General features: G+C 42.8%; 2 protein-coding genes and 1 long non-coding RNA gene across 7 annotated transcripts; 1 reads left to right on the top strand and 2 right to left on the bottom strand.

Annotated features, from left to right (window-relative positions):
* Positions 1–346: 346 nt before the first annotated feature.
* epn1b (epsin 1b) lies at positions 347–15,032 on the bottom strand. Of its 5 annotated transcripts, none has more exons than XM_069710397.1 (10): positions 14,946–15,032; positions 14,745–14,844; positions 14,001–14,156; positions 12,977–13,105; positions 12,545–12,665; positions 12,255–12,430; positions 10,775–12,068; positions 10,141–10,278; positions 9,520–9,681; positions 347–535 (listed from the first exon to the last, which is right to left on the bottom strand). In XM_069710397.1, the coding sequence occupies exons 2-10, from the start codon at positions 14,811–14,813 to the stop codon at positions 438–440; spliced, it is 2,343 nt and encodes a 780-aa protein (XP_069566498.1). In that variant the 5' UTR covers positions 14,814–14,844; positions 14,946–15,032; the 3' UTR covers positions 347–437. The 5 variants fall into 5 exon arrangements, with proteins under 5 accessions (XP_069566498.1, XP_069566499.1, XP_069566495.1 ...); XM_069710398.1 differs by lacking the exon at positions 347–535 and adding an exon at positions 4,545–4,704; XM_069710394.1 differs by lacking the exon at positions 347–535 and having other exon boundaries at positions 7,260–9,681.
* Position 15,033: 1 nt separating this feature from the next.
* On the bottom strand, positions 15,034–15,918 carry LOC138627810 (uncharacterized). Its single transcript, XR_011311414.1, has 3 exons — positions 15,472–15,918; positions 15,172–15,293; positions 15,034–15,066 (listed from the first exon to the last, which is right to left on the bottom strand). It is a non-coding gene; the product is annotated as an uncharacterized lncRNA (long non-coding RNA).
* Positions 15,919–16,052: 134 nt separating this feature from the next.
* necap1 (NECAP endocytosis associated 1) lies at positions 16,053–21,734 on the top strand. The gene is made up of 8 exons (XM_069710400.1): positions 16,053–16,198; positions 17,611–17,711; positions 17,869–17,973; positions 18,094–18,175; positions 18,780–18,888; positions 19,450–19,597; positions 19,742–19,835; positions 20,635–21,734. Exons 1-8 carry the CDS (start codon positions 16,059–16,061, stop codon positions 20,687–20,689), a joined length of 834 nt encoding a protein of 277 aa, XP_069566501.1. The 5' UTR covers positions 16,053–16,058; the 3' UTR covers positions 20,690–21,734.
* The last annotated feature ends 1,037 nt before the right edge of the window (positions 21,735–22,771 follow it).

The raw sequence follows: 22,771 nt of genomic DNA, 5'->3' as shown, positions 1-22,771 counted from the left end.
AGGTCGGGTGGAGAGATGGGCGGAGGGCGGGGTCAGAGGACGGCGCGGTGGAGAAAGGATGAAGCGCTCGGATTTAATCACGTCCAGCGAGAAAGAGGGAAAAAGAGACAGATGTGCGGGCCAGAGGTTGCAGGAGGAACTCCGGCTCTTCCTCCCGCCGCCGTTTCAGTCAAAGATCATCGGCATGACGAGGGAGAGCGAGCTCCTGGGCGTGGCGAGGCGTTTGACTCGACACGTCTTTACCCCATGTCTCCGCTCGCGTCTCATAACTGTCTCCGTGTCCCCGACGGATGAAGATAAATATCTAAATCTTAAACCCGCGGCTTTTGCGACTAATCAGCGGCGCTCTCAGAGCACATCCCGTTCCAGAACCTGTTCCTCCACCTCATCGGGAGGGATTGAGCTCGAAGGAGTGATTTAGTTGAGTATCTCACGGCCTACCTCCGGGTTTGGTAATCTGTGTTAATCTTGCCGGGGTTAGGTGGATGAGCTCTAAACCCAGTGACTCTCTTGTGGTGTTTGTCTGGACGAGCACCTAAGAGGGACAAAAAAAAAAAAAAGACAGGAGACAGAGGCAAACATCTGGATTAAGAGTCATCAGGAAAGGTTGAGCCACAAGTATTAATAAATTGCACTAAATTCCTGCCAGGTGTTATTTGTCATTATTGTTTTTTCGTTGTTTGTACTCCGTACGATTTTAAAACTTTGGCGGAAGCGTTTTGATTTTTCTCAATTTCACGTGCTGTTTCATAATAATAACTCTGTTTCTATTTAATTAAGACAATTAAACTTCACTTGTTGCTTTTGGTTAAATAAACAGTGGAGGCCTCCCTTTGGATTTAGAATAAGTACCTGCACAGCGAGTATTGATGGATTTATGATTAATTATGTAATTAAACCTAAAAAAACAGCAATTTCAAGTAAACAAAACACTCATGGAGATATTATCTTGGCCTTCCTGCAAACGTTGGTTATGACATTGTTCAAGCTCAATATCTGTATTTTAAAATTGAACCACCGAGCCTTTAAAATGCATGTTGCTTATTTTATATTTGAACTCTATTTGTGTTTAATTTTAAGCATTTGATCTGTTTCTTATGCATCTCATTTCTTTTCTATATTTTTAAATGTTCCTTTATATAAAATTTCAAAATTTTCAAAATAATTAAGGCAAAATTTTGGGTAAAAGTAAAAAAAAAAAAAGTGAACTATTTCCAAACAGTCTTCAGTTTCATATAATATAATATATAATATTCCTCGCTGAGAACTTAAAGCTACCTGACGTTAGAAATTAAAGGAGAAAACCAAATGTGAGTTTGTTTTAACCACAAACAAAAAAGAGTACATTTAGTCTAATAAATAAATGACCGATTTTTTAGTTTCAATACATTTTGACACCAAAAATGAATGTTTCTCACTCAGCTGTGAGGTTTTGAAATCATATCAAAAACAAAATATTTATTTTAAGTTGCAGCACATTTATCTCTGTGGCATCATTCCTGCAATGTGTCAGTTTCAAAGTGCTTTACAGACATGTAACTTAAAAAAGGATCGAAAGTAGAAGAAAGTGGGAACGTACAAACTAATGTGGAGCAAATACTGAAATTAAAAAATAAAGATGTTAAAGGAAAATAAAAGTCTGTCAACAGTCCACAGGTGAAATAATATAATAATATAATAACGTCTGTGTATATTTAAAAAAAAAAGTACAATAAGTAAACACGAGTGTTTGGTCTCATACATATTAAATCTGATGATATTGTGATCAATGATGCAGTAAATTTGTTCCAGTAATGAACACAAAGCAGTTGGAGAGTTTTTTTCTCCCAATAAAACCTCTTTTGATCCTTTTAAAGTTTAAAAATCAAAAATCACATCATTCTGTTTTCTCTATCAGATTCTTCCGGCTCCCAAAATTCCCTCTGATATGTTGATTTCTTTGCCAACTTTGCTTTAATTTTCCATAAAGTTCTGCATGTTTGAACAACGTTTGGTGGCACAGCATGAGTTTTTTTTTGTTTTTGTTGTGTGTGCACTCCAACAGGTACGAACTCGTAGCATCGTTTTTTATTCAAATCACTGCAGTCATAAACTCATTACGTCACGGCTCGCCGGTTTGATTTAGTCCATCAAATCAGCGCTTGGTGTGAAAATATGATCCATGTTGTCAATAACGTCCAAAGATTAAATGATGAACACAACACACCTGCAGTCAAAGTGGTTTTTAGCGGCTGGTTTTCGTCAAAAATTCAAACAACAAACACAAGAAAATACTGAATGTTAAATACTATACAGGAAATTATCACGACGTTCACAGTGAATAAAAGTTGTGATTTATCGCGCTGCCTTGTAGGAACATACCGCTCTGTGTCATCTCATCATGATAAGCTGAAATCTTTCCCTTCATGCTTGTGATTGAAAAAAAAAACCTGCCGCTCGCCGTTGGCACTTTTGATCAGCTTACGAATCTCACAGCAAAAAAATAAAAAATAAAAAAAATATATCCCCCAAAAAAGAGAGCGCAACTCACCGTGTCTCGCAGGGACCGACTCTTCAAGTGTTTCCTCCACCTTCTCTTCTTTGAAACAACGCACTCAGCTTTTCTTTTCTTTTCCCTTCACCTTCCCTCTCATCACTCCCTCCTCCGTCTTGGGTGAGTTTCCATCAGAAACCCACCCAGATTTCCCTCTAATCCTCCCAAGTCCATCTGTTACTTTCCCTCCCTATACAGCGCCTCCTCTCTCCTCTCTCCTCTCTCTCCCTCCATCTCCCCTTCCTTTTTTCTTCATCTCTCTCCTCTTCTGTCACTCATAACCTCCATGACCTCTGCTTCTATAGGGATTAAACCGACAGCATAGTATAGAGCGGCTCGGCTCGGCTCGAGATGAGTGCGATGGTGTTGTAACCTCGTGTTACATACAGCTCCTTAAACTTCAACCTCTTTGTTAACGCACACACGGGGAAATGACTGGAAAGATGCTGGGATTGGAAAAAAAACAAAACCAGGGAAGCTTGGAGCAGAATTAGAAAAAAAAAAAAAAAAAAAAAGAATCGACGTGACAGTTGCTCAAGATTTGTGAAAGTCATGTAATCGTACAACTTGACCTGTGACATTCAGGGGAGCGTTTAGAAACTGTTTGTTTGTGTTTCTATATCGAGGGCATAAAATGTCCAAAACAAACCACGAGATTAACAAGAGACGCTTTTTCTGAATCTCCTAAACCGAATTGCACACTAATGCTTTTTACTTGAAGTTCATACTGTAAATACCCTTAAAAAAAAAAAGTACTGTACTGTTGCATGTAGTATGTATACAATGGGGACATAGCACTTCATCACAGAAATGCACTGTGACCTTTGACCCTCTCGCATTTTACTCCAAACGGCCCGTTTGGAGTAAAATGAAAACCAGGTCTTCTTGAATCTTCTTTTCTAATGAATGAGGGATTATTTTCAGATGGACCTCCAGAAAACTAAGAAGAAGGAGTGACTTTAGCTAACAACACCGAGATAACTGATGGACACATTTTATTCACTTTGGATTTGATGACAGAAGTTGAATGGGAGTCTATGGAGCCGGAGGCTTTTTGGAGCCGACCTCTGGTGGCACTCGCTGGTATTGCAGCTTAACACACTTCCACAATGTCTAAAATGACTTCATGTGCTAACAAACTCCGGTTTGTTTACATTTGAATATTTCACTCCCATATATTCATGACTTCAGTCTGTTCAAATTGTCACATTTACACAACAAAGAGGACTCGAGTGTGAACGGGTTGTAAACTTTCCTTCCAAGAGGAAAGAGGAGGAAAATAACAAAGTTACAAAGATCAGTCAGGTGAATACAATAAAAACTAAACACAAGGTGTCGCTAATATTTAAAGAGCTCTCTGTATGTTTCTGTTACTGCACTAACATGTCGACGCTGCGACTGCATCCTTTTACTAATCCTGTGACGCCTCGCTGATCAGTCCGATTTAGAGGGATTATACCGATTTATAGAGACACAGAAGTCATAATTAGGAATAAATATAATTATGTTGTGTCAATATATCAGTTAAAAACAAATGTAAACTCAGGATATATTGGCCTTAAAGGTTTCAATACGTCCCACATTTGTGTTCTTAAACTAAGAATAATGTTTCATATTGTGACACTTTTTTTTTTTTTTTTTTTATCACTTAAAAGGTCTTTGATCAGCAGAGCATGAAAAAAAAAAGTATTTATAGTTGCAATTATTTTGAAACTGCGCCGCTCTAAATAAGAAGGTTTATGTAATCTGTGAATGAAAAGGCAACACAAGGACTCGACCGGCCGTCGTGTCCTAATGTTACACACTAACTTGTTGAATTCCCAATCCCCCCCGCCCCGCCCCCCCTCTTCCTTTCTGTTTTTAGACTCTTTAAGCCCCGCCCTCTGAGACTCAGATCTGGCTCAGCTGTCAATCATACTGTTCCTGCTCTTCTCACCAAATTCTGTTCAGTTAGCATGAGACATTTTAGAGTGGAGGGAGACTGTGATGCACCAATTAGGAAATGTTTCAGTCATATCTCTTGATATATTTTGCTTTTAATATGCAAATTGCATCAACTCCATGAAGCGTTTCACACACCGACTGTAATATGTTGCGTGCAAACATGTGTGTTCATGGCCCTCTTGTGGCGGCAGTGAGGAAGTTCGTACTGGTTGGAAATCAAAGGGAATCTGCAATTTCATAGAACAGAAAATTTAGCAAATCTTGAGAAACAAAAGATGTAAAAATGAGACACAGAAAAAGTCGGCGGTGAGAACAGTAAGCGTGTCGCTTAGTGTGCCATTTTATTTCTCAAATGTACTGTATACTGTCACAGCTTACAACACAGCGTTAAATTCAAATACACGGCAAAATAAAGCCATTTCATACAAAAATTAAATCTGAAAAAAATCATAACAGTCGCGCGGACTGGTCGTCATTCTGATCCCTCAAACAACTGACGGACGTCTCTAGATCCATTTCCCCGCCAACGTTCGGGTCCGTGAAACACAAACAAAGCGAACGATTCAAAAACTACGCGACCTCGACTCTGACTGCTTCCAGCGTGGCTTCGGTTTACTGGTTTTTCTCGAACTCGTAAAGTCACGATTCATCCGGCTGCTGTTCACCTGAATGAAACGGCGGCTCCAACGTGGCTGCATGAAGTAAAAGTGAAGCCTTTTGTTTCCCTTTCAGTCAAAGTGTGAGTTGAAATATTTTCAGTAATCGCTCGCACAGCGAATAAATGAGGGCAAGCGCACACACACGAACGACTACAGGAGAGCGATGCGCTCAGACGGCATGCACGAATGGACGAAGGTGAAATGTTCGTGTTCGGTGTTTATTGAAGCTCAACGTCGCCCATGCGATCAATACCAGGCGATTACGCTGCGACGAAAGTTGACCTGAATTCATCTTCGTTGGACTCCGAATGCTGCGTCGATAATTTAATCAAGCAATAAATCAATAAATAAATAGCTCAATAAATAGTTACTCCTGATTGTAACACTCTGATATACAGTATATTTCAAGGTTTATCTGTAATTACTTCCACTATTTACATCAGCACGATACATACATATATATGTACACACATATATATATATATATGTACACACATATATATATATATACATATACATATATGTTTATATATATATATATACAGTGGTGTGAAAGTGTTTGCCCCCTTCCTGATTTCCAATTTTTTTTGCATGTCTGTCACACTTAAATGTTTTAGATCATCAAACAAATTTTAATATTGGTCAAAGATAACACAAGTAAACACAAAATGCAGTTTTTAAATGAAAGTTTTTATTATTAAGGGAGAAAAACAATCAAACCCACATGGCCCTGTGTGAAAAAGTGTTTCCCCCTCCTGTTAAAACATAACTTAACTGTGGTTTATCACACCTGAGTTCATTTTCTCTCACCACACCCAGGCCTGATTACTGACACACCTGTTCTCAATCAAGAAACCACTTCAATAGGACCTGCCTGACAAAGTGAAGGAGACCAGAAGATCCTCAGAAGATAGACATCATCCGAGATCCAAAGAAATTCAGGAACAAATGAGAAAGAAAGTAATTGAGACCTATCAGTCTGGAAAATGTTCTAAAGCCATTTCTAAAGCTTTGGGACTCCAGAGAACCACAGTGAGAACCATTATCCACAAATGGAGAAAACATGGAACAGTGGTGAACCTTCCCAGGAGCGGCCGGCCGACCAAAATTACCCCGAGAGAGCAGCGACGACTCATCCGAGAGGTCACAAAAGACCCACGACAACATCCAAAGAACTGCAGGCCTCACTTGCCTCAGTTCAGGTCAGTGTTCATGACTCCACCAGAAGAAAGAGACTCGGCAAAAATGGCTGCATGGCAGAGTTCCAAGACCAAAACCACCGCTGAGCAAAAAGAACATTAAGGCTCGTCTCATTTTGGCCAGAAAACATCTTGATGATCCCCAAGACTTTTGGGAAAATACTCTGTGGACTGACGAGACCAAAGTTGAACTTTTTGGAAGGTGTGTGTCCCGTTACATCTGGCGTAAAAGTAACACCACATTTCAGAAGAAGAACCTCATACCAACAGTAAAACATGGTGGTGGTAGTGTGATGGTCTGGGGCTGTTTTACTGCTTCAGGACCTGGAAGACTTGCTGTGATAAATGGAACCATGAATTCTACCGTCTACCAAAACATCCTGAAGGAGAACGTCCGGCCGTCTGTTCGTGACCTCGAACTGAAGCCAACTTGGGTTCTGCAGCAGGACGATGATCCAAAACACACCAGCAAGTCCACCTCTGAATGGCTGAAGAAAAACAAAATGAAGACTTTGGAGTGGCCTAGTCAAAGTCCTGACCTGAATCCTATTGAGATGCTGTGGCATGACCTTAAAAAGGAGGTTGGTGCTGGAAAAACCTCCAATGTGGCTGAATTACAACAACAACTCTGTAAAGATGAGTCGGCCAACATTCCTCCACAGCTGGAAAAGACTCGTTGCAAGTTATCACAAACGCTTGATTGCAGTTGTTGCTGCTGAAGGTGGCCCAACCAGTTATTAGGTTTAGGGGGCAAACACTTTTTCACACAGGACCATGTGGGTTTGGATTTTATTTCTCCATTAATAATAAAAACCTTCATTTAAAAACTGCATTTTGTGTTTACTTGTTATCTTTGACTAATATTTAAATTTGTTTGATGATCTGAAACATTTAAGTGACAAACATGCAAGAAAATAAGAAATCAGGAAGGGGGCAAACACTTTTTCACACCACTGTATATATATATATATATATACATATATATATAACACACACAGCACACCCGCTGCATGCACACAGGTCACAGCATACACACACAGCTGGCCATGTATAAATGTAATGAAAACCTAAAAGTCGGTGCTGTGACAGAATCAGACGACACTCCAAGAACACACAGACTCCAAGTTAGGAGCTCTGCTTCTTCAGGCTTGTGCAGGAACAACAACAACAAAAATCCAATAAATCTATTCCAAATATTTCAGTTTATATGTTTTGCTGCATATATTGAATTTATTGGATATTTTAATAGATGGACGTGTGTAGATCTGAAGGACTGAGGGGAGGTGGGTATAATCTGAGGAGCTGGAGGGTTTAATTAAAGGACCAATAAGTGGTTTTGCATGTTTTTGCCCTTAAAAGTTGTGTATTTATCACCGTCCATCATCTACAGCGTAATATATATTTTTCACATTGCTTCCTACCTTTCAGGAAGCCACCGATTTCAGCCCACCGAGTCAAAAGTCGGACTATTTTATGTTATTTTAAAAAGTAAGGTCTTATTTTTAAGTTAATTAAATTTAGTCTGATCTTTTAATGCCGTCAGCGTTTCCCCACGTTTTCCCTTTAAAGATGTATAACTATTTGATAAACATCCCTAAATAAGGTTGCAGCCACTCTGAAGGGCGGACCAATCAGCGACCACGTTTGTCCCGCCCCCGCCTTCCCCGTGATTGGATGGCTGGTGACAACGACGAGTGCAGCGTTGATATTTTTTTTACTCCGACTGACTGGAAAGCTTTTTTGGGGGAAAATCGCTGAACATTCAGCTCAGAATAAACGTTCAGCACCTCGTCAAGCTGCAAACGATTTAACAAATACGCTGTAATCAGGGAAAACCGTTTTGCTGAACACGTAGGTGGCAGAGTGTCGGCCGGTTTTCGGCCCAGTAGGGTGGAGTTCTATACATTATGGAGCATGACCAGACTCATATTCATGCAGTGAAATAAGTCCTGGTTCATGACATGATGAACAGAAACCAGTGGCGACCTATGAAGCTACAGAGTAAAGTACACACTACAATAAAGGGCTAAAACATGTGAAACTTCTTTGTGTGCTTTAACTAGCTGCCCAAAATCCAAATCAAAGACACGTTTGATTTGGACGAAGGAGAGAAACTTTACACTTCAAGTTGTCAGAACAGGAACGGGTTGTTGTTTTTGTTCCCCGTCTCGTCCAACCTGCTGCCTGGAGGGACTTTGCTCGTAGTCGGAGGAGTGGAACCACCGAAGTGACCCGCTCCTGCTGCACGATTCCCCCCGAAGGAACTGGACTGAACCACTGCTGGTCCCAATAAGTAGGAGCCTGGATATCCAGACTGTACCATTCCCACTCCTCCACAGGGGGAGGTCAGGTTAAGTCCCACTTGCGGATTCCAGATTCCAGAAAGGGGTTCCACCATTCCCGTTTGTGGAGCCACCTGAGCTGCCTGAAGCACACTGAAGGCAGAATAAGACGCTCCCAGAGAGTGTGACGGGGAAGGATTGGCTGCTCCAAATGTGGGAGAAGGTGCGCCATGTGAGGGCACGGGGGGGGCGGAGCCAAAAGGATTGCAGTGCGGAGCTGGTGTTCCAGCAAAAGCCCCTGATCTTAGCACAGGACCGGGTGCCATGCCCCTCGCTTTGAAAGCGCCTGGGAAACGAGGAAGAGTGTGACGGGAGGATGGAGGGATGAAGGAGGAGGGGGAGGGGGGGGGGGTACAGTTCAAAGTATTCCAGCAAAGAGAAAATGCGCCAAAGCAGAGCAGAGAGAGGGGTGAGAAGAGTTATACTGTACATCTGCTGGTTAATAGACACGAGAGTAACTTCAATAGGTCACTAATGCTCACATACACAACATCTACACAGCACAGAGACCACGGGGGAGGAAAAAACACACCACCACGATAAGCTGTTCCATACAAACCTAGTGGTAAACATCTACTCGTCAGTCACACCGTCTCCACCCCCCCCCCCCCCCCCACCTCTGTGCACTAAAGAGTTCGGCTGAGCAGTCGAGGAGTGCATTTAAAACATCCGCAGGAAGTGACTAATGCTTAAGTGTCTCGATGGTTTGTCAGTCTGTTGAGGGTTGATCATGCATCCGTTGGACTCAAGCGCACCACAAGTAATTCCACACGAAGCCTTCGCCAAAAAAAAAAAAAAAAAGTTATTTTCCACCCATAGCGAAGCGTTTTTTCTGTCCTTACCGAGGGCTTGTGTTCGGGCGGCGGGCGGGTCGACGAGGGGGCGCTGTCGGGGTTTGGGGTCGGAGGAAAACAGGTCGTCCAGGTCGACCAGCGACGCCCCCGCCGAGCCCAAGAACGAAGCCGTCTTTCTGTACATCTCCTCTCGCTGCACTGGTCGCTTTCCTGCAATAAAATAAAGGTCCGATTCTGCTCTAAAAGGTGTTTTCTTTTTGGAGGGGGGGAGAAAGGGAGGAGACAGGTCAGGGAGGAAAAGAGAGCAAAGCGGAAGAGAAGGTTAATCGATTAAGACTGTTAGCCCACTGCTGGCTGATGGGAGGGTGGAGGTGAAATGGAGAAAAATGGAGGGAAATAGTCGCACAAATGCGAATGTGCTTTCATGCAGAAACCCAGCGGCAGGAACACGGTTCCGTTTTCAAGAGTTACCGTTTTCAGCCCGACGCCTAGTGATTAAAAACAAGCATTAACTTTAGCGGACGAGTTAGAACAAAGATTTAGTTGATTTAATAGGCACGAAGCGTTTTGTTGCAGAGTACAAAGCTGACGGTGATGGTTGGCTCATAATGGATGAAGGGATGGATCATAGAAATACGTCCTCTGATAAGACGGTCAAGGTCGATTTACCTGTGCCGTTGCCACTTGGTGCACCCCAGGGATCACTGGTTTTCGACGCCCCATCTCCAAAAGGGTCACTAGATGGGAGGGAGTCCGAGGGGGGGGCTGGCGTTCCCCATGCATCGTCTGTACTGACTGGAGCTGAAGCTAGGTTGGTAAATAAATGAGGCACAAACAGGAGACAGCAGTAATGTACAGGTGGGAATAAAATATTTGGTTTGGAAACCGGAAATCTCTACGTACTGCTTATTGTTGAGTGTGCAATATACAGGGAGGAGCGAATGAGTGAACAAGGGGGCGACTGTGGACATTGGCCCGGTCGGGGACTTTGACTCTGGTGCTCTGATCACTTATTCAGCATCTTTTCCATTCGAATGGCTGTTTTTATATCGTGATTTTTTTTTTTTCCCAGGGTGTCTTTTAAACAGACTGGGACACTGTCTTGCCTATAGACCAACCAACCTTCTTCTTCCGAGAGCTTCCTCAGGTTTAGTAGCGTTTATTCACATAGCTGAGCTCCACCCAAAGCAGCTGTCTAATCCCAAGTGAACCTTAAGTTTGGAATATTTTGTTACGTTAATGTGTTCTCGAGTACCAAGAATGGCCATCTAACGTTCAAGCATTCATTTATTTTGTATCTTACCTGGAGCTCCCCATGGGTCGCCGTCTGGTTTGGATGAATCCCCAAATGGATCAGAATTATCCAGGGGTAAGGAGGCACTTGCTCCATTCCCCCAGGGGTCTCCACCCTTTGTTTCCTTTGGAGCAGATGGTTCCCCCCAAAGATCGGACCCGGTTCCGAGTGGAGAACTGGCCGGAGCTCCCCACGCATTTGCGCTGCCTTGGGGGGAGCTCGCTGGAGGGTCATTGAAGGGATCTGACGCATCATCTTTCGGTGGACTGGACGGCGCTGCGAAGGGGTCCTCTTTAGGGGGCGTTGTTGGTGCAACAAAGGGTTTGTCCTTTGTAGCTTTGGATGTTGTCGAGAAAGGATCTCCTTGAGGTGATGTCGTTGGTGCGGCAAAGGGGTCGTCGTTTGTAGGCTGGGAAGGTGTCGAGAAAGGATCCTCTTTAAGGGGTGTTGTTGGTCCAGCAAAAGGGTCGTCCTGAGCAGGTTTGGTTGGCGCAAAGAAAGGATCTTCTTTAGGAGGTGTTGTGGGAGCAGTGAAGGGGTCATCTTTAGACGATGCTGGTTCTGCAAATTGGTCTTCTTTTGGGGGTGTTGATGCTGGAGCAGTGAAAGGATCGTCGTTTGGGGTGCTAAATGGGTCATCTTTTGGAGCATTGAAAGGATCCTTCTTTGGAGCATTAAATGGATCCTTCTTTGGAGCATTAAACGGATCATCTTTTGGAGCATTAAACGGATCATCTTTTGGAGCATTAAACGGATCATCTTTTGGAGCATTAAATGGATCATCCTCTGGAGCATTAAATGGATCCTTCTTTGGAGCATTAAATGGATCCTTCTTTGAAGCATTAAATGGATCACTATTAGAAGAACTGAAGGGATCAGGTTTATCTTTTGGAGCCGCAAATGGATCCTTGGTGTCTTTGGGTGCATTGAAGGGGTCTGGACTGTTTTTCGGGGTGTTGAAAGGATCGTCTTTCGATGCACTGAAGGGGTCGGGTCCGTCTTTTGGTGCCGCAAAAGGATCTTCTCCATTCTGAGGTGCCACAAATGGATCTTCTTCAGTTTTTGCTGCTGCAAACGGATCATCTTCGGTTTTAGTCGGAGCCCCCCACGCGTCACTGCTGGCTGCCGTGTCGGTTGTGTCAGGTCTTGAGGGTGTTCCCCATGGGTCCGTCGCCTCTTTAGGTTCACCCCATAGGTCTTTTGTCACTTCCTCCTCCTCAGCTTTGTCTCCTCCCCAAGCATCATCTTTAACATCGCCTTTTCCCGCATCCTCCCATTTTAGTTCGTCTTCACTTAGATTGGCCTAGGATATAAAAATTGCAAATTGGTATCCAGAAACACTTAAAGAGTTTATTTAGTGGTGTAACTACACCTTTCCCGTTAGAAATACAACTGCACTGATTTGTCTGAGTCGAGTAATCAACTGTACTTAGTTCATGACTTCTAGTATTTGGTAGTAATCAATTAATGAACAACGCTGTACACTCACCCTTCTCGCTACTTCTTTCTTATCATTTTCCTGTTTAATGCGCTCCTCTTTACGGGCAGCGAAGGAGGCAGTCAAGTCAGCCACTGAGGGTATGTTGTCCAGGGATGGAAGCCCCGAGGTCCCAGGAACATAGCATGGCCTGTAGGTAGGATCCTTGACAACATCGGAGGATGAGGCTGGTTGGAAGGGATGGAAATGAGATTTGTGTGAGAGAGATGTAAAGATACCTGAAGAAAAACTGTTGAAACGATGGGTATTTAGTGCTGATAGTTTCAGACAGAAGGGCTCACCTGCTGAACCTTTTGATGTCTTCTCTCTGGTTTTGAAAGCAAAGTCTCTCTCTTCCTTCAGTTTGTCATCGTCCTCCATAAGGACAAGGACAACCTTGGCCTTCTCTCTCACATTCAGACCCTGGGACAGATATGTCTACATTACACTTTGATTTGGCTCTGACCATTGGAACATAATCCTATCAAAGCCTAAAACAAAACATAGCCCCGAAACAAAACCCAAATGATACAGGTCTGGCAAAACGAGACCAAACCTAGCTAAGGTCTAAATTCTGAAAAACTCTGGCAAATGTGAAAAAATAAGGATTATATTCAGTGACCGTGGCCTGAAGGTTAAAGGAGTGATGATGACACGAATATTATAACGGCAATAGCGGGTAACCTTAATGAATAGCATGCGTTATTGGGACATTATCATGAAGCTCGTATCACCTGATCTTTGCCATCCTTTTCTACGAAGCGATACTCTGCGAGGGCTTTGACGATGTAGATGTTGTCTTTCATTTTCAGAAGCACACGATCATCGCCGGTTTTTAACAGGTACTCCAGCAGTGTCAGCGACTAGAGGGAGAAACAAATTTACACAAAACAAAAATGTGTCAAGCTGGACTAAAATAAACTATCGGTCTATATTGTTTTCACGATGCAACTTTGTGTTTTGTTTTCTTTTGAAATGGGGAATTTGTGGGACAAAACAGCAGCGGTGAAAAGAGGAATAACAAAATCTCCTTCTATTCATCGTTCTAGTAGAAAAGGATAAATCGTAACGTGCTGTAGAGAACAGCTTTGATGGTCTGTGCTGTTACAGAGGTGGTGATACCCGTCACGTTTACATTTCTATAAAAGTGAAGAACTGCTTTACCAAACTTTACAAAGTGAAGCTTTCAATTTCAAAACTTTCTGATCAAGAATATTCTGTTAATAGTCAATTATCGTAACTTTTGATTGCAGCTTTTAAAAAATGTCTGCAGGGACCTAACAAGCTGATGCTGGGCTTTGGTTACACACTGGTCATAGGCCATTTTAGAAATGATACTTCTGACAACAATCAAGCAAACCTCCAATGAAATTTGTATTTCTCTGCTTTTTGGTTAATGTTACTGTTTCTACTAAATAAGTCCCTCATTTAAAAAGGTATATTTTATTGTTGTTGTGTTCCATAACGTCTACACAGGACACAATACTGTAGAAACATACTTTGTATTGTTCAGCAAATAATGGTTATTTCTGAAATGCCGACATAAACGTATTGTCTGCTGATTGTTTTGTTTTTTTTAAAGCCTGGCTCAGTCCACGTATGTGATGCCAAGTAGAAGGAAAAGACGGACGGAGAGTGTTTGAAATTGACCTGTTTTCAAGAAAACGCTGACATTTTGAGATGAGCATGACAACCATAGCAACGACGGTGAAGAAGCTCATAAATTCCAGGTCTGAAGAGTCAGAGTTTGTCCGTCACCTTGTGGATGTGTCTCCAGTTCCGGTCGTCTTTCAGCCGCTTCCAGAGCATCGTCATGATCTCGTTGCAGGCCACCGCGTTGTAGGTCAGGTCGGAAATGTCCGCCATCTGAGTGCTGGACGGGCCCCATGGGTCGTTGGACGTCGCCTCTCTCACCTGCAGGAGAAGCAAAGCGTGAACTGTCGGCGTCTGAAACAAGCTACAGGAAGGATGAGGGGGCGGCAGCCCGAACGTTGGAAACACCAGCCAACGAAAGGAAAGCTGACAGGAGGATTTTCATGGACTAGGAGCAGTGAAGCATCTCCTCTCATCCGTCTAGTGGCGATCAGTTCTACCAGGATATTATTTCAGCATTTTATAACAAGGAATTAGTCCCCACTTTTACCCCGATTCAAAACATGAGAATGGCTCACTGTGTTTCAAGAAGTCTGCTGTTAATGTTGAACGGATATTTTGTGTTTTGTTTGATCTTTAACATCTTTGAACCAGTTATTTGGTCGATGTATCCTGGCAACCTCATTTTGAACAGACAAAATCTGTTCCACATGTTTTTTTTGTCAATAAACAATGTAATATTCCACATACTGTATCGCTCAATATGAAATGATGCACGATACATCTACAAAATGCACAATACATGCACAAGTATTGACTTTACTGGTTAAGGTGATATTAAAAAAAAAGAAAGATAGGGAGCTTTATGGTTCTTGTAATCACACGCAACTTGAACGCGTCGTCTCCTACCTTGACCTCTGCCTCAGAGTAGTTCTGGACCAGGTTCTTCAGCTGTCGGCGCAACATGGAGGACGTCATGGTGTCTGTTCGGGGAACCAAACCACGAGATCTGAGTCAGAGAAAAACATGTGAACCACGCAGCTGTCTCCAGGAGCAGGCAGACAGAAATAAACATCCACCCCAACGCACACAAACAACACACGTACGGACCTTTTTAGTTAAAAAATAATCAGCCTCTGTCGTAAAAGTCTAACGTGTATTTGTTGCTGGGTCAGTGGGCGTTCATCCTGCTGCTCTCTCGTCTCCGGACGTCAGAAACCAGATCCTACAGCTGCAGGGAGGAACCAGTCAACACACACAAAAAGAGCCGAGTCAACGGCTGGCACTGAGCGGACAATGACAAACACATCATTATGACTGCAAAGCTGCACTACACCTGCTTTAAGTGACGACGTCTGTCAGTCAAAGTGACACAATGCGACAAAACAGCGGATCCTCACCGAGGTTAGCCAGCTATGTGGCTAAGCTACAAGCTAGTTAGCCGCCAGCATCCTGGGGCTAAAAATAAATAAATAAATAACAAAAGGAAACGTGAGCTTTAAAACCCAACGGGACGGTCGCGTGACCTGTCCCAGCCGCCGGTCGTCGCGCCGGTGTCTGTCAGAAGAGACGCTTCGTGTTTTCAGGACCTCGGAGAGCGACTGAAGACAACATGGCTAACGGCCCGAGAGCTCACCGCGGCGGGCGGAGCGACCGGAGGGGAGGGCGGCGGGCCGCGGAGCCCCGGCGGCTTTCCGTCTCAAGTAACACCCGCTGACCTCGCGTCGTTTCGTGTGATAAACACGCGTATTTACAGCCACACAAAACAACAACAACAACAACAACCAGAAAGCACGAACCGTGAGTGGATGTTTCAGGAGTCTTCGGAGGAGAGGGTCCGCGGCTTCCGCTTCCGCTGTTTCTCCAGCGCCTCTGAGACCACGCCCCCTCGGAATAAATGTTCATTTTATTATTTTCCTCCACAGTTAAATATCCATTTATTTAAACTAACACCGCGTATTTTACTCTAAAAAAAATAAAATAATAAGTAGCCGTAAATTTAATATTTTATCTATAAAAATATTTTAAATAAAAAAAAATATATATATATATATAAAGGAGTTTCACGAGAGTAAAGTACGTTAATAACATTTCTGTTGCATTTTGCGCACCCTGTGGTGGTTAGGGACGGATAGGACCACACAGACACACACGCCCCCACCTCCTCCCCCCACCTCCTCCTCCTCCTCCTCCCTCCTCTTTTTAAAGAAAAGAACCGAATAAATGAGTCACAGCCACAACTCCCACATCAATAACAGTTGGAGCAAGATGGCGGCCGAGGGAGAGTACGAGGCGATCCTGTGCGTTAAACCCGATGTCAACGTCTATCGCATCCCGCCGCGAGCTTCGAACCGCGCGTACAGGTGAGGAGGAAAACAGGCTGTTTATGATGTGGGTTTAACGGTGTTCCGGTGGCGATCCGGTGTTGTTGTTGGGTTTTCTTTTTTTTTTTGGTTTTTTTTTTTTTTTTATTGGGTGGGAGGGGGGAGGGGAGGAGGAGGGGAGGGGAGGAGGGGGGCATCTCACGTCACGCTTTCAAACACACGAAGAGGTGGACACAGTGCCGGCTTTATGTTCAGCTGTGGTGGGGGCGGGGGGGGGGGGGGGGGGGGTGAAAAGATGCAGCTCCAGATGTTTCTACAGATAAAGACGGTTAAAGGCTTCAGTGTGTGTGTGTGTGTGTGTGTGTGTGTGTGTGTGTGTGTGTGTGTGTGTGTGGCTGTCACACACAGATGTGAACAGTGGGGGTTATTTGTCATCATCATCATCACGCCTGGTCGATAGGACTGTCCCACTTCGTCCTGAGTGACAGCTGGGATGTCCCTCTTCACGCAGGCGCGCTGACCAATAGCGAAGCAGCGTTTGGACTTTTCACTGTTTGTCTTATCGATCCTGCATGGCCGGATTAACCCCTTGAAGGGCGGCCAGGGGGCAAAGATTTGTTGTTGGCCCCCCCCACATGCTTACAAAAATGCCCCAGATTCACAGATATCAGCTTCTAGAGTCACTATGTGGTAATTTATTACATCTTTTGCTTTCTGACTGTTGGTTGGACAAAAAGGAGAATCTGAGTGTGGTAGGTAGGTGTAATAGGTGTACTTTATTGATCCTGCAAGGGGACATTTTTGTTGTTACAGCAGCATGGAAGATACGGCAAAAGCAATAAAAAATGACAGAATAAAAATGGAGGTAGTAAAGGTATAAATGTAAAAATGCAGAGTATATACAAATAAAAGCAAAATAGCAGACAGAAGGATCGAAGTTTCCTCAAGAGAAAGAGTCGACTCGTCACCTTTTTTAAATGTTTAATTTCTGTCACTTGACTGTTTATGATATTATTAGTCAATGTTCATCAAATTAATGAACAACTATTTGATACTTTAAGTACATTTTTGAGCAAATTTGACCTGAAATCGCAGAATATCGGTGTGTTTTGGTGTGTTTATATCTGACCAAGCAAAATGTGAAGACCTTTGTGACCTTTGTATTGTGAACTAATACTAGAATTAAACTCACTGTTGATCTGATGCTTTGACAGAAAAGGCACCAAAACATCAAAGACATTTTTCCAACCAAAAAAAACCAAATAGACCTAATTTCTCAGTTGCAACCATTGTCCTGCTTTTCTTTGTCTCATTTGAAAGTTAATTGATGATCTTTGGACTGTTTGGTGGACACCAAGTAATTAATGTGGAAAATAACCGGCGTTTTGATCGTGATCACCGATTTAATTATCAGTCGCAGCTCTAAAAAGGTTTTTGAATCGTCTCTGCAGGGCGGCCGACTGGAAGCTGGATTCTCCGGACTGGTCCGGTCGAATGAGGATCACAGCCAAGGGCAAAGTGGCGTTCATCAAACTGGAGGACAAAGTCTCAGGTACCACACGACTGCTTCTTTTTTTATTTTTTATACTTGAAGCTCCAGTAAGTGACGAGTTTACAGTCACACCGACTCCGATGATGCCGATCCGTCGGCTCGTTCTCTCGACTCTCCGCCGTTTCGCTGTTTTAAGCGTTTGTCACTCGTTTCACAGGGGAGCTGTTTGCCCAGGCACCGGTGAAGGAGTATCCCGGCGTCACCGTGGAAACGGTGAGCGACTCCAGCCGGTACTTTGTTCTGCGGATACAGGATGACAACGGTGAGAGTTTTGAATGTTTTGTGAAAAAAACGGCGCGGTAAAAAGCTTCAAACCATTTTCTTTAAATCTTCCCTCGTAAATCCGACGTTCACGCGAGTCATCGTCACGTCTCGTCTGCAGGCCGCAGCGCTTTTATAGGCGTCGGCTTCGGAGACCGAGGGGACGCCTTCGACTTCAACGTGACCTTGCAGGATCATTTCAAGTAAGCAGGATGTAAAATGTTGATTATTTGTTGTTCCTGAAGAATATAATGGTTATAATGTTTGTTTCATTTCCTCGAGGGAAAGTTGTTCAAAATTGGCGCAAACGTTCACCTGGACTCGGGGATGCACTGATAAACTTTTGGTGACCAGGGGTCAAAGGTTACGGTGACCTCCATCCCGTCCCTTTATCGTCTCAGGAACATCTCAGAAGTCTTCACTGCATTATATGAGATTAGACTGTTTTCTTATTAAAACTCATCAAAAGCCAGTTTTAAGGGATCCAATAAAGTAAAATTCTCAGACATTAGACATCCGTGCTTCAGTAACTTTCCTCAGTGAATATTTACTGTGTTGACTCTTTATTTATTTATTTATTTACTGCGACCGTCTGCAGAACGAGCAGTCGGCACCCAAACAAGGCGACGCTTTTCTAAAGCTGCGTGCTGCGGTTTGTCCTGGAAACTGCTGAGGTTCCTTGTTTATTCCTGTACCAGTGCTGATGGTGTGTGTGTGTGTGTGTGTGTGTGTGTGTGTGTGTGTGTGTGTGTGTGTGTGTGTGTGTGTGTGTGTGTGTGTGTGTGTGTGTGTGTTGGCTTCCTGTAGATGGGTGAAACAGGATATTGAATTCAATAAAAGCGCCCAGCTCGGGGATTCAGGACCGAAGCTGGACTTGGGCTTTAAGGAGGGGCAGACCATCACACTCAACATCGGGGTGAGGAGCAGATAGTCGAACATCAAAATATCAAATTTTTTTTTTTTTTTAATTCTTAAAATGTTTTCTAAATAAACTGAGTGGTGTTGAAAGAAAGAGGTTTTATCGTTGAATTATCCTGCGTTTACTTATAATAAATCAGAAATTATCCAACTTTAGGAGGCTCTTTTAAAATAACTTTTTAACAAAATTACAAATAAAGTTTATTTGTAGTTTACAGATTAGAGTTGTAATTTTATCCCATAAACACATTTTAATCACGTCACTCCTTTCTTTCTTTTCTGTCAATATTATTTAGTCATTCACACAATGTAGCACTATATAAGCTACAAAATAGTACAATATAATATACGAGTTAAAACAGTCAAATATGTGAAAATCATGAGTAAGACAATAATAGTAATTTGTGTAAACTAACCCTTTATACCAGCTTCTATAAAAACTGGTAAATGTAAATGTCATGTGAGGAAACTTCTTAAAACTAAATTATAAAATATTAATGTGCCCAAAGCACATTTTATTCTTCTTATCAGCTGAACTTTTTCTTTTCTCCATTCACAGCAAGGAAAAAAGAGGGATAAGCCCCGCCCACAAAGCTCTGGTGGGTTTGGACTCCTCCCACCTCCGCCCGGAGGCAAGATAGCCCCTCCTCCCTCGTCAGGCCTGTCCAATCACAACATAGTCCCGCAGACGGGCGGCACAGTGACAGGTACATGAGCTGCATCCACCTTCACAACAGCTCAAATATAAAACCATGAACATTTAATTGAGGCAGATTAAATTTGCGGTTTTGACGTCTCTGTTGTTTGTCGGCCTGGAAGCTGTGAGCTCTTTCTCATTCTCTGTGTGACAGGCTGCCTGTTGGAGCTGGACAGTAGTAACTCTAACACTGTGGTTCAGTCGAACCCTAGTTCAGATCTTTGGGGTGACTTCTCTGCTCCTGCAAGGTAGGCAACGACCTCCCTGTGATAAACATGTTGTGGCCAAAAGTATGTGGACGGCCGATCATGCTGTGACTCTGGGAAAGACTTTGTGTGAAGTTTTAGTTGCAGCGACTGTCTGATATGACTGGTGTTGGATGGCTGGTGTTAGATCGGATCGGCGGCAGGGACGCTCCTCCTGTGATTTGGTTGTCAGGTTGTGGGCGGGTTACGTTGAGGGCAAAAACATCACCCATAGGTTTCCTCAAATCATATCATAATAATAATAACAGTTGAATTGATGAACACACTTTAATATAACAGATAATTCTCTAAAAAAGGGGATTTAAAATAGTGACAGACTTGACAGTGAGAGGAAGTGTGGGCGTCCTTATCCTTCTGGCTTTATAATGTTCATGTAATGTTTTGAATCATTTTATTGAGTAAAACAGTCTCACTCATACTCGTCTTTTATAACTCATTATAAATACAAATAGGGAACCAAATTTAAGTTTAGATGTGCATGTTTTACGGGTTCTTACTTACTTTAATAGTTTGTTTTTATTCATAGTTTCTTAATATTTACTGAAATGGAAAATTAAACAAGCTTGTTTTCACCCCGTTTAGTTAATTGTATTAATTGAACTTTTCATTTCTGTCGGTCACTTTCACAGGATCCTATTGTAGCTTAAATTATTGGTATTAACAGCAAAGTAAGAAATGTCATTTCAGCATTTTTAAAAACCCTGGACGTGTCCTTTAACAGCTGATGCAACGTTGTAGGAATACAACAGAAAATGAATAATATTTGTCGTTATGTTTTCAGCTCTGTTCCACCTCCATCGCGACCACAGAACGGCACCAACTGGATCCAGTTTTGAGTCGGTGGTCACGTCGGTTGTGTTTTGTTTTTTTTCATCTCGCCTGCATCTGTGTCCGTCGCTTCCTGTGCATCACACCCCCTTCCCCTCCCCACACACACACACACACACACACACACACACACACACACACACACACACACACACACACACACACTGGTCCCAAAGCAGAGACACGAAACACCACCGAGCTGTAGAATAATTTCCTTCAGACGCGTCCAAATATTCCCGACGGGAAATGAAGCGTTAAGCCATCACGTGATATGAGCCATTTCTGATGAAACCTATAAGGGCTACGTAGCAGCAGGTGTTCCCTCCTCTATGTGTCTGCATCGCCTCCCCAGCAGGGGGCTCCCCGAGCAGAGCTTTTATCTCTGATCCGGAATGATATTGTCTGTGCGACAGCTCCCCCTGCAGGCACCGTAGAGTTACTACACCTCAAGGAAACACACCTGCGCTTTCTGCAGCCTGCACTTCATCATCAAAGAGCTACAAACTCACTCAGCTTAAGGTCGAAGGCTGCATGAGCTGCGAGGGGAAATTCAGACCAAGATCAGCACTTATATCGTATTTTTGTTTATTATATGAAAGGAAATTACAGCAGTGGTTGAGATTTAAGTCCTGTGACACATAATGATGTTTTACCTCGTTGGGGAAGAGGCTGAACTGAACTGGAGATTACGTGACTCACTCACACTGTGAAATACGGAGCAGACTTCAGGCTAGAGGCAGTCAGACAAAATTATACATCTCAAAACCTTCTTGTGTATTACTGTATGTATTTATAGCAGCTGGGCCTGATGTGCGCTGTGATTGCGTATTGATGAAGTTGATTTATAGATGCAATTTTCCAAGCACTGGGGGCTCAAATCTTCTGAATCTGAATTTAACTGTAACACATCATCGTTGTTTCACCACAGGAAGCAGGAGCTACTCACCGTCCAGTATTCAGTGTTTTTGGATGAGATACTGTCGGTAAAATAATGTCAAAGGCCACGTTAATATTCCTTTCTGCTGTATTAAATCTACAAATTTATGTTTACAATGTAAAAAAAAAAGAAAAAAAGATCATGTTTGTTTACTTCTGGGTGCCTGTTATCAGCTCTGAGATCAGTAGCCAAACCCTGACATGCTTTCTTCACTGTTGTTTCTTTACATGTTTTACAAACATTTTTAAAGAGGGAAATAAGCCAAAATGAATTGAATATATATCTCTGCGTAGTTGCCATCAGACTGCTGGTGTTTGTCTGTAAGTTAAATCTACTTCAATACCGACAGGCCTTCTGCAACCCAATCAAGTGTTTGACCTTGTCTTAAAACTAAGGTCGTTACTTTCCTTGAGGACTGTTGTTGAGATTATCAGAGGGAAGCGCTACTGTGGGCGACGCTCATTAAAACATGCAGTAAACCATTAACGTCATCCAGGAAGCAGCTTCCAAACTTTTCCCTCTCAACAAAATCAGTTATATTAAAGAGAAATAAGACGGAAAGAAAGAAGGTTGTTTTTTTTAGTTGTTTTTTTTAATGAATGAACAGTGGGAGGAGTGTGATCGCTACAGAGCTGCTCATGCAATCAATCTACCTGCTTTTTCATGTTTGTGAAATGACCATGAGGTGTTTCTAAGAGGCACAAAAAAGGGAAGCTGCAGTTTGACAGATCAGTCTGACAAATTTAAAAAGGAACAGTTTGACAATCTGGGAAATGTTCTTATTCACTGTCCTGCTGAAACGGTTCTCGTGTGCAATTAAAATGAAGCTGGAGCCAGCAGCCAGCTAGCTTAGCTTAGCATAAAGACTGGAAACGGGGGGAAACACCTAGCCTGGCTGTGTCAAAGTTGCACCTCTAAAACGCACTGATTGTTTTTACATTTCCCAAAATGTCAAACAAGTTCTTTAAAATCCGTTGTCTTTAAAAAAAAAAAAAAAAAAAACAATGATTGTGATACTTCATGTGATGAATGTCTTAATGGCAGCAAATGAAATGTTTCTGTTTAGCTGATGGTTAAAAGTGTTTACAGGACTTCGACAAAAACGTTTCTCGACTGAGTTCATTTGTCTGCGGAGAGTTTTAATGATTTTGAT

This window comes from Brachyistius frenatus, unplaced genomic scaffold (assembly GCF_029030835.1).
Source record: "Brachyistius frenatus isolate BFR_SWC_R1_liver_20210118 unplaced genomic scaffold, ASM2903083v1 Contig_91, whole genome shotgun sequence".
Classification (NCBI taxonomy): Eukaryota; Metazoa; Chordata; class Actinopteri; family Embiotocidae; genus Brachyistius; species Brachyistius frenatus.
This window is presented reverse-complemented; position numbering and strand designations above follow the sequence as displayed.

What these genes read in the sequence shown, in the direction of transcription:
- necap1 (XM_069710400.1), top strand. Translation starts at nt 16,059, where the DNA reads ATGAGTCACAGCCACAACTCCCACATCAATAACAGTTGGAGCAAGATG. An exon ending in GCTTCGAACCGCGCGTACAG is followed by an intron (nt 16,199 to 17,610) that starts GTGAGGAGGAAA and finishes TCGTCTCTGCAG; the next exon opens with GGCGGCCGACTGGAAGCTGG. An exon ending in CCATCACACTCAACATCGGG is followed by an intron (nt 18,889 to 19,449) that starts GTGAGGAGCAGA and finishes CTCCATTCACAG; the next exon opens with CAAGGAAAAAAGAGGGATAA.
- epn1b (XM_069710394.1), bottom strand. Translation starts at nt 14,813, where the DNA reads ATGACGTCCTCCATGTTGCGCCGACAGCTGAAGAACCTGGTCCAGAAC. An exon ending in ACTGGAGACACATCCACAAG is followed by an intron (nt 13,106 to 14,000) that starts GTGACGGACAAA and finishes TTCTCCCTCTAG; the next exon opens with TCGCTGACACTGCTGGAGTA. An exon ending in GACATCAAAAGGTTCAGCAG is followed by an intron (nt 12,431 to 12,544) that starts GTGAGCCCTTCT and finishes CCTTCCAACCAG; the next exon opens with CCTCATCCTCCGATGTTGTC.